Below are 11463 nucleotides of genomic sequence, written 5' to 3'. Positions count from 1 at the left end.
ACTGAACATCATTTATACAAATCTTTCTTTTCAACACCTTGTCCACAAACACAAGTTATTCTTCAAGGCACGAAACAAACACCCTTACCAGTAATTAATTTTAAACGTTTATTTCAATGCAGATGTCAAAAAAAGAAAAAAAAGAAAGTTTATTATTTTCAATTAAAAATATTTAAATATCAAAGTGAACATTATTGCAAACAGTTTGGACAAAAAAAATAAATATCAGGGCTTTTGCCTACCGTGATCTTTGTTATTTATCTAAGGAAAAATATGAACAATCGATAATAAATGAAGGAACAATTGACTATGTGAGCAATGGACAATAAATATCTAAACAAAACAATGTAAAAAAATAATGTAAATACAGACAATCGACAATGAATAAAGGGATATTTATAAATAAAGAGGCTAACCGCAAAATAAATTTTGCGATTAGTCTTTTTATTTATAAATATACGATGTAAGTATAAATGAAGTTAAAGAAACTTCTTTAACATGAGTTACAGGAAACCACTCCAAACTCACATCAACGTTCGTAAGTTATTGAACTGGAAGATAAAACTTTCAATATTCTAACTAAAATTTCAGAAAAAAAAATTTGTATCAAAAGAACTCGCGCTGGTTTTGGTTTTATTGATTAATTAGATGAAAAAAATTTTTTTTTTCATACTGATTTTTTAAATTATAATGATTTTTGTTGACATGTTATAAGAAAAAGTAGTGTAACTTTGAAAAAAAAAATTAATATTTAGTATATGTTCTATTTACACAATAAAATTTAAATTAAAATAAAAATAAAAATTAGTTTCAATCAAACTTAAAACATCTGCTTTGCAGACTTTTTTCGAGTTTTATTTCGAACTTTTTTCGAGTTATATTTGCCAAATGTTTAAGTGAAAAACATTAAACACTGCATGTATAATATTTTTCAGGTATACTTTAAATTTTTTCAGGTATAATTTAAATTTTTAATAAAATTGTTTATATAACTTATAAACTTCTTGGACTTCGTTAACAGTTAAAAAAAAATAATTAAAAAATCACTGTTTATTATTATAGTTTAAATCAAAATAAAAATTTTAATAAGAATTTATTAATCTTTCTGGAATCAGTATTTTGATTTTAAAACCATGATTTATTTTAAATTAATATTAAATATCATGAATTATCGTTTTATTAAAAGAAAAGTTAAAAGGTTCTGTGATAAACCCACTACATATGGCATAATCAATATTAGCTGCATAAATACATAAAATATTAGAAGGTAAGACTTTTGGTTGGTATTGGGCTTTAAACCTTTATCGCTCCACACTCTGTTTTACAAAGATAGAAAATATAATTACTTTAGATAAATCTTATAACAAATATACTGCAATAAAAAATCTTTTAGTCTAAAATATTAAACTTTATGTTTGTTATTAAACAAAAGTATTTTTATTAGGTGATAACTTTTGCTTCGTCATGAGTGATCTAAACAAAGAAATCACGGCTGTTTAGGTGATAGCTTTTGCTTCGTCATGAGTGATCTAAACCAAGTAATTTCGGATGCTTCGAGCTCAGCAGCTAGTAAGAAATGTTTTCCTAAAATTTACTCTTTAGTTTTTGATTTCGTTTTTTTAATTCTTTTTGAAAAAAAAAGCTAAATATGCTAAAGTATGTTGATTCATAAAAATAGCCTACGTAACCCCACAACAAGAAGGTTCAAGGTGAAATTAGAAATTATTGATTTTTTAAGGAAAAAAAAATTTACGATAGAATAAAAAGTTACAGTTTTTTTATTCTATCATAAAAATATACTGCATACCGTAAAAATATACTGAATACCGTAAATATATACTGCATACCGTAAAAATATACTGCATGCCGTAAAAATATACTGCATACCGTAAAAATATACTGCATACCGTAAAAATATACAGCATACTGTAAAAATATAATATATACTGTGTGTTTAACTGTAAATTTGTATTATTTATTATAAAAAAGTGTTTTCAAATAGTTAAAAGATTTAAATCTTAATCTTATGGCCCCTCCAAACGATCTTGCCCCCGCAACTCGTGACTATGCTAGGCGCGAGCTAATTGTCTCGGTTTTTGCTTTTTCTCGGATTTTGACTGACTGAGCAAATTTTTTACAAATAAAATTTCACCTTTATATATATCAAAAAATTTGGTGCTAAAAAGAAAAAACTTTTGTTGAGCCATGTTTCCTGCTAACCGTAAAAATTAGTAAAAAGTGTTTATTAGTAAAATAACTGTGAAAATATTGTTAACAGGTTCTGTTGCAATAACTAATTAAGACAGTAGTTTTGATTGATGAAAAATTCTTAAATAAAACTTTTGAATCATTTCTTTAAACTCTTTTCATGTCAACGAATAAGATATGTTAAACAAAAGATATTTTTTTAATGTCAACGAAAAAAGTATGTTAAACAAAAGGTATTTCTAATAATAATTATCTTTTGATTACCAGCAAAAATAGTTAAAATCGCCTTAGTTCGGTTACCATGTAACTTCGGTCGTTTAGGAAAAAATGTAAAAAAAGCATGCAAAATTCAAATTTTACGAACTTTTTTTCTCTTATAATATTTGTAATTAATTTGTAAATATGAATCTATAAAAAAAATAATAATGTTTATATTAGTGTCCGGACTTTGTCGAATAAAATTTCGGTTTACGAGAAATTTCGAGAAAATTTTCAATAAAAACTAAAAAACTCGGAAACGATAAATTATAATTTCTCGTTTCCGTATTTTTTCTAAAGTCAAAAGGAATATAATATTTTATCGATTCCTGTTCGGGTATTTCCGATAAAAGTTAATTGTTTTCGACAAATTTCAAAAACAATTATTTTTTATAAGATGTCTTAATTTGACGACAATGTATTTTTAAGGGTGGTTCACCTATAAGAAAAAGCGAAAAAATTAAAAAAAATCTTTTTTTTGATAATTTTTGTACAAAATTTATTCAGCTTTCTTATTTTATAAAAAAAGTTTAAAAAATATTTTTTTTTTTTTTGTTATTAAACAAAATCTTATAGGTATTTTAAAAACTGTGTATTTTAAAAACGCAAAATATCGCGCATAGCGACGTACTGACCACCACAAATTTGTTTACAATATCTTTTCTTAAAGAAAGGATATTAATTAAAATTATAAATTAAATGAGATAAAAAAAAGTTCTTTATCTCATTTAATTAATTTTTTTTGAAATATGAATGTTATGTCTACTTTGCTTTGTTTGTTATGCAAATTACGAACATTTTTAGTCATGTTTTCAAGTAACAAAAGCACGTTTTCAATATTAGAAATAAAGCCTTTAAGTGTTATATGAGTTTCTTAAATTGTATCTCAATTTTTTATATATTTGTTTTACAAACACTGCATGCATAGAATATGGAGATTGTAAAACTTTTTTTCTTTTTTACAAAAGTTTTTGGAGAAATGATTATCTTGTGACAAATAGGAATACTTTTTTTACGGACATCTACTTTGGAAAATGAGTTTGTACTTTAATTGTAATATTGAACATAAATTTAAAAAGAGCCAATATCTTTATTAAAGTATTTCTTACTTAATTTTAAATTTTTTTTTGAGGATGTCATTCCATCAAATAATGACTTTGAATTGATGCAAGGATTACTCCCAGCCTTTAAGTCATTGAAACTCGTCTGTGAAAAGTTTTCAACAGACAGTGAAATGCCATGCATATTGTCATGGTCAACACCTACAAAATGATAAAGTACTTTGAGTATTTCAAGGCTGAGCCAGAAATACATTTTGTTGCTGTAGTTTTAAGAGGGTTTTGCAAAGAATTGGTGGAACTAAGTCTAGATTTAATAACATAGGAAAGCACACCACAGCCTAAATCATGGGTAATCTGTTTTACCCTCACTACCGTGGTCTACTTTTGAAAGAGTACAAGTTGTATGAAGAGATTGTCAGCAAATTGTTAGATTAACATCCTACTACACAAGCCTTTTATGAGCAGAGACAGGAATCGGATAGTTTGAGTGACATTATCATTACAATGGATGACAATGAATTTATGGAGGAAGTGGAAGCGTTGTAGCAAAATCAAGAACCATGCAATATTAAGTAACTCTTATTTTTATAATTAAATATAAAAAATTATAAGCGATAAAGTTAAGTCATTTTTTCTGATAAAATATACAACAGATTAAAAAAATTTGTTTATAGCAGAAAGTAAAACGTTATTCAACTTTTTTAAATATACAAAAACAAACTTTTTTTCTGATATAAAATAACCAGCGAAAAAAAAATTGTTTAGATCTATTTTAAACAAATTCAATTTTAAAATAAATATTTTTTTCAGCCAACAAAAGCCAGAGAGATGAATCCATTACAATGGTGGAAAGCAAACAAGGGGCATCTGTCTCGACTGAAAGAATTGGCAAGAGAATGGCTTTATGTCCTAGCAGCTTTAAGCAGTAGTGAAAGACTCTTTTCACAGAGTGGAAACATCAGTTCAAAAAGGCAGAATTTGGATACTTCCACCTCCAAGAAATCAACTCCCATTAAGGTCAACTATGAGTTGGTGGTTAAGTTAATTAAGGTCAAACTGCTGAGTAATGAGGAGAGAGAAGAGACCGACAAAAAGATGGGAGAGAAAGTAGCAGAGAAGGAGGATAGCCCCAAAGTACCAGAAGCGTCATCAACCCCAAAACCTCTAAAGAGAAGGCAACCATCAGAACAAGGTTCACAACAGAAAAGAAGAAGAGTATCCAGAGTATCCAATAAACTAGAGGATCTGTTCCAAACCGAATCTCAAGCTAGAGAAGGTCAAAGCTCAAATGTGGAGTTCATCTAAGTGATATATAAGATAATATAAGTGACAAATAAAGTCAAATTTTAAGTTCATTGATTAATAATTATAATTAATAAAGTTTGTTTTTAATAAAAGAATTTTTTATTTCAGTAAAAAGCTGTGGAATTAAAAATTTACAATTAGAACTGTTAATTTATGTTTTGGACTTTTTATATTGTATAGACTAATTGCTTCAAAAAACATACTATGGATTACAGTAAAAAAAATTTCGAAAAAATCAGAAACCTACAATTTTTCGATAAAATATGATTACCGAAGCATTACGAACAGTCTCAAAAAATTTCTCTTAAAATTCGAAAAATTTCCAACTTTCGAGAAGATTTTTTTCTCGAAACCGATTTTTATTGTAAGTCAGAATAAAAATTTTATTCCGTTTCATTCCGAACTAGTTTTTATCGCATCGAGAGCCCGGATACTGGTTTACATGCAATCTGCTAAAATAATTCTTTAGCAAAACAACAATTTGAAAAAATGTATAGTATTAAAATCTAAAATAAAGGGTCGTCCATAAAGTACGTACGCTCATAGGGGGAGGGAGGAGATCTTCAAAAAGCGTAGGAAGGAGGAAGGGGGAGAGGGGGAGGGTTTAATTTAAGAGCACGTACATCAATTTTCTAATTTATCACAATTAACCAGCAAATCAATAGAAAAGTTAAAATTCTGACTAAAGATCCTAGTTTGCCAACATAAATATATGTATGGTATAGGGAGTAGAGGGTATAGTTTCCCTCTATGCACACACATGCCCGCAGGATTTTTGGACGTTTGGGCAGGGGAGGGGCGAAAGTCATCCCAATTTTTTGCAAGGTCTCCTCTTTTGGCATAGGTATAAACATACTTAAGTTTGGAGTTTGCACAACCTGAGAAAGTGTCCTTTCTGGAACATCAAAAAATGCTACGGGCGCCCATGCACACATGCCACCCCTTATACACCGGCCCTGAGTAAGGCGTATTTCAGGCAACCTTTTTTGAGTCAACAAAAAACAGGTTTTACCAGTGCCGCGGCTAATGGGTCGGAGGCCCATTAGCCACGTGGCAATTTTTTAAAGAAAACTCTCATTAGGGTCTCAAAATCTATCAAATTTTGACGCTAGGTTTAGCTAAAATAAAAAGCTCCTTAAATTATTAAAAGGGCACAAAACCTGCTGCTTCCCCCTCCCCCTTCCCCTTCCAACAATTAAGGGGTATGGGTAGTCTACCCTCGGCACTGGGTTTTAGGGTTTATTTTCAATATTACTGATCTCGCGTAAGACTCGTTTTTTACGGACTTACTAAAGAAGGGTGTCTGAAAAAAACTTCCGCCTTAAGTATAATTTATTTTTATTTTGATCGTCATTAAAACAAAAAAAAAGTATATATGTAAGTATGACTTGACCAGAAATCGAACTTGGATCTCCTCCGTCGAAGTTTATATCATTAACATTAGCACGCACATCGTTAATGTGGAATTATTATATGTATATATATTTAAAGACGTTTTTTAAATTGGAATCCTGTGTTACAAACAAAGGACTTTGGGGTCGTATAAAGTATAAAAGGTACCTCCTCCACCTTTTTTTTTTCAATAAACTTTTTTATTAAAAACTAAAAAAAGTTAGGGGGGGTGTAGGGGTATTTGAAAAACGTATGTACTTTTTAAGGGGTGGAGACTTAAAAGTACGCATGGGGTATCAAATTTCAAAATTTTGGCGTACATACTTTATGGACGACCCCTAAGCAAATTAATAAAATAAATGATCATATTTAATCTTAGTATTATTTAGAATTACCAAATTAATTATATTTACAAAAAAAAATTAATAATTTTTGACAATTAACTACTTTTTTTTATAAAAATTAGTGAAATTTTGAAATACTCTAACTTCGGTCATTCACGGATAAACAACGAAGGGGACAATTAGCTGTAATATCGTGAAATGTTAATAAGCGAATGTAAAGTTTGCCGTAAATTTACCAGAATGTAAAATTTATCTGTAAGTTTACCAGTAAATTTTGACATTTTTAAAATGGATACACACCATGGTATTTTATTTGAATAAAAAATTTGTTCATTATTTTAAAATTAACTGACAGTTCTTTAAGTTCAAAAAAATATCAAGCTTGTGACATTTTTATTGGAGATAAAATTACAGCTCAACGACAATTATGGATGTGTTGCGAATTCTGTGGCGAATGGTTGTGTGGATCTTGCTCATCTATTATGGTCAACGATACGTGCAAGAATTGCCAGTAAACATACAAAGCTCATTTAAAGTAAAGTAATGTTTTTTTGTTAATTGAAAAACTTTTTTAAATTAATTGAAAAATATATTTTAAACTTTATCAGCCAGTGGTGTATCAAATGTGATAATGGCCAAAGTAATAAAATAGTTGACTAACTACAATAAAAATTAAAAATACTAATTCTCATATTTGAAAAGACCCTTTTTCACGTGCTCCTTCTTGTTTTCTTCGGTGCCCCAAAAGACTTTTTTTTTTGAGCCCGTGGCGACCCCTCCTTATTTAATGGTATTACCTGAATTTATATCATAATTTTACAATAAAACAACATTTAAAATTAGTTTTCATTAATTCAATTCGGTTTCATTAAAAATAGCTCAAACCTACACGCCGAATTTGTTATTAGTGAAACGATTAAACACTACAACAACAACAACTCATCCATCAATCTCTTTTCCCTCTATGCTGAAAAAGCGTTTGACAGCTGTAACTGGGACATTCTGTTTGAGCGACTCTACAATGATAAAAAACTCCCTCTATATGTTGTTAATACCATATTATCATTATATTATGAAAGTAGTGCTTCTGATTCTTATCTAGGTTGCAAATCATATCCATTCTATCTAACGCAAGGAGTGAGACAGGGATCTATTCTCTCGCCTTATCTGTATAATATTTACACTGAAAACCTACTAGATACCTTACAAAATAAAAGCATCGTAGGTACGTCAATCAATGGAAACTATACGGGTGTTATAGCATATGCTGATGACATTATACTCCTTAGCTCCACCCTTACTGGCCTACAAAAGCTTTTTAATACCTGTAATATGTACACACACAAAAACTGTATAAAATTGAATGCTGACAAAACCGAGTTCTTGCTCACCGGAAAAAAGCAAATTAAAAACTGCACAATAACTCTCAACCACCAAAAAATAAAACTTCATGATAAACTTAGTCACCTAGGTTTTACATGGGATACAAAAAGTTCACCTTTTGCTTCACTCAATAGTTTAAACATTGATTACCGAATATCTAATTTCCGGGCAGTAATCCAAACTTTAATTCAATCAGGAATCCGTTTTGCTCACCCAAACTCCATTGTCCAGCAATATAAAACTTTGGCTGTCCCAACACTAACATATGGCCTTGAGCTTTGTGAACAGTCACTCCTCAACGTTTTAAAGCATAGCAAAAATTATATTCATCCCTTATTCTTTATTGAAGATATATCAATAACTATACAACAAAACAAGCTCAACTTATTTATTCGCCTTATGAACAAAAAAAATTACATTTGATATTATTAAGTTGCAGCCGGAAAACAAAACAGCCCCACAACCTTTTTTAGATAGTATCAAGGGTTTGTGTAATAAACATGAACTAAATCTGGAAAAAATAATTCAAAGTGAAAAAAAAAAAATTATTGGCTTAAAAACTTTAGTTCCTGAAACGGATCTTCAAACTCTAAAATGTGCAGTTGAATGCTGGAACTCAAGAGAACAAAGAACAATCTTCAAGGACATTCTTGATAAAAATACTCCTAGATGATAACGTTTAAAAGAAAATCTTTAAAAAAAAAAAAAAAAAAAAAAAAATAGTAATAATAATAATTCAAGGATTTTTATAATTATCATGTATAAAACTCTAATTTACCTAGTATACTTGTATAGTGGGTGTTTAATAAATATATAAATATAAATAAATATAAATTATTTGTGACGTTAAGTTTGTGATACATTATTAGTATTTTTGTAGTGGCCGAACTTATGAGATGGTATTGAAAGTGCGGTCAAAGTAGATGTTTTTATTTTAAACAAAATATTAAGTACTAGTTTTTATTTTTCATTTTTTTATTTTTACAATATAAATTATGAATTTAATTTTCTGTATGTTTTAGGAAAAAAAATGGAAAGTTTTTTATTTATGTGTGATAAATAAATGTTCCAAACTTAAGTGACAGAATATAGGCGATTTTACAGTATATTAATTTTAAATTAATACGGTAGATTAATTTTAACAAGTGTCATAAAGTGTTAATCAAATTACAGACGAATTTCCAAACTTTTCTACCATATTACTAGAGCGTAATATATATAACAAGTAATTTCCATACTTTTCTACCATAATACTAGAGCGTAATATTTATTACAAGTAAAGTTCTTTCTCATTTTATGATAAAGAATATTATAACTTGTTATAAAAAACTAAACTGATTATGATTCATAAACAATTTGGTTTTCTAAACAACTAAATTCGAAACGTTTTCAAAAACAATAAATCTATAAAAAGTATTTGATTCTGTCAACCACAAAATTAGAAGAATTTTGTTAACTATGCGACTATGAAATGGTACACTTCAATTTAAAATGGCTGCGAGGTTATGGGGAATCCTGTTGGCAGCAAATACCATTTGATTTAACTTTCATTTGATTAGAATCAATAAGCTGTGATGTTCTCCAGGGATCAATACTTGGAGCTTTTTATTCTTAATTATCTTAATGACAATAACTTCAAATTTATTTAACTTTCAACCTCAAGTTTACCTAAGTAAATTATTTAAATATTTTATAAATAATAAAATAAATAAAATTTATATAAATACACCAAACTATTTTTTTTTTAATGATGCACCCATGTTTTTTTTTTACAATCAAATTCAAAAAAGATTTATTCTAATATAATTACAGAGTTAATCACACTTAACTAGTGGTTTATGGTTAATAAATCACTTGTGTAACGGGGCTTTACCTACATTTTGAAAACTTTTAGTTGTCAACCCTGTAAACACACGACGTCTTAAAGACGTCTAAAAAACGTCTTTAAGACGTCTAGACGTCTAAAAGTCTTTTCCCAGACGTCTTTAAGACGTCGTGTGCTTACTGGGAAAAGAACAGTAAAATTTTTTCGAAAAAACAAAGAATTTTATTCGATGTTTTTCTGATAGCATTAGATTATTTGATACTTTTATTCTCTATCTTTTATTTGCATAATTAGAGTAAATTAGGGTAAATAGGCTGATTTCGGTCAATATTGAGAAAGTTTAAATTGTTTTTGATGGGAAACATATTTGTTCATGGAATTTTTTTTCAATATAACTTGGTTTTCTTTAATAATATGTGAAAAAAAAAAAAAAATAAAAAAGAAGTTTTTTATAACATTTATTTCTTAAAATTAATTTTATAAGTAACAATTTTTGAACGCATTTATATTTTTTTTAACTAACGTCGGTCACGGTTATATTCAACGAGAAAAAATAGGGGAGAAAACCAATTCATATATGAAAACTAATAAAAATATATATACATCAATCTATTACTCAATATTGGAACCACCAAGTCTACACTTTTTAGTGCGGAAAAACTCAATGTCTTGTTGATATCGTTTTGGAGTACATATCTGGTTGCAAAACCACAATCAACAGGACTTATTTTTACATTGAACCATTGAATCATGGAAATGCGCTTTGCACTTTTTACATTAAAGCACATTTTGCTGTTTACTAGGTATGTTTGCATTGTCTGCATAAAAAAAAGGCTACAAAACGTAATATAGATTTTGTTAGATTTAGTAGCTTTTTTTTTTAATTTCAATTTTCATCCATTGCTCATACTTTCTCTATTGTTTCGGCTTCAGTTAAAGCTTCTCCATTAACTCTTACACTGTTTTCTTTCAATTTGTGGATATATTTATTAGAGTCATTAATTTGATACAGAATGTTTTTATTGCAGAGTCTGAACCAACTTTAATTGAAATGTGTGTTTTGCTATAACATTCAGCTGAAATATTTGACATTGGTGTTGAAAGAGCAGGTGAAAGCTGTGCAGTTGATGATATAGTTAAGGATGATTGTGATGATTGCTCTTGTGCTGGATCTTCAAATGTTATTTTATTTTCAATTTTTATAGGTCAATATAAGATTTATTAAAAGGAAATAACCCTGTTTTTTAGAACGCACTAACTGCGCGTATTTTGGTGAATCACTTGCCATATTCATATAAAACTTTTAATAAACTTGGAAAATTAGCTTTATCAAGATTTTTGCATTTTGGTTATTCATAATAAAATTTTAATACGTTTTTCCAGGTAAGTTTAACGCGACAATATATTCCAACCTTCAAGTGGCTGCAAAATATGGTTTGAATGAGCTGATTGGCAGACCAATCAGATTTTTTTTTCTTTACATATTTTAATAACTTTTAATGAGACATGAGCGCTGTGACCATCTAGTACAAAAATGTGTTCTCCGCCAATTGTTTTAACTGCTGGTTTAAACATCTGTTCCAAACTCTAAATAAATCGTGACTTCTCCATCCATCCTGAACATGATCTTGTACACACTGTGGCGGTTGTACCATTTTTACACCATGTATCTTTTTGATTTATAAAC

At 28.6% G+C, this 11463-nt stretch overlaps 1 protein-coding gene across 1 annotated transcript in view; it reads left to right on the top strand.

The window, feature by feature from the left end:
• The first annotated feature begins 869 nt into the window (after positions 1-869).
• Positions 870-11463, top strand: part of LOC136086765 (tyrosine-protein kinase receptor torso-like) — a 99828-nt gene continuing 89234 nt past the window's right edge. Inside the window, exons 1-3 of the mRNA XM_065809240.1 lie at positions 870-935; positions 1187-1267; positions 1445-1569. Coding sequence (XP_065665312.1) covers positions 1521-1569 — 49 coding nt within the window. The 5' untranslated portion in view covers positions 870-935; positions 1187-1267; positions 1445-1520. The remainder of the gene's footprint in view (positions 936-1186; positions 1268-1444; positions 1570-11463) is intronic.

The sequence above is a fragment of the Hydra vulgaris genome, chromosome 11 (assembly GCF_038396675.1).
Source record: "Hydra vulgaris chromosome 11, alternate assembly HydraT2T_AEP".
In the NCBI taxonomy this organism is placed as follows: domain Eukaryota; kingdom Metazoa; phylum Cnidaria; class Hydrozoa; order Anthoathecata; family Hydridae; genus Hydra; species Hydra vulgaris.
Note: the sequence above shows the minus strand (reverse complement) of the source record. Positions and strands in the feature narration are given on the sequence as shown.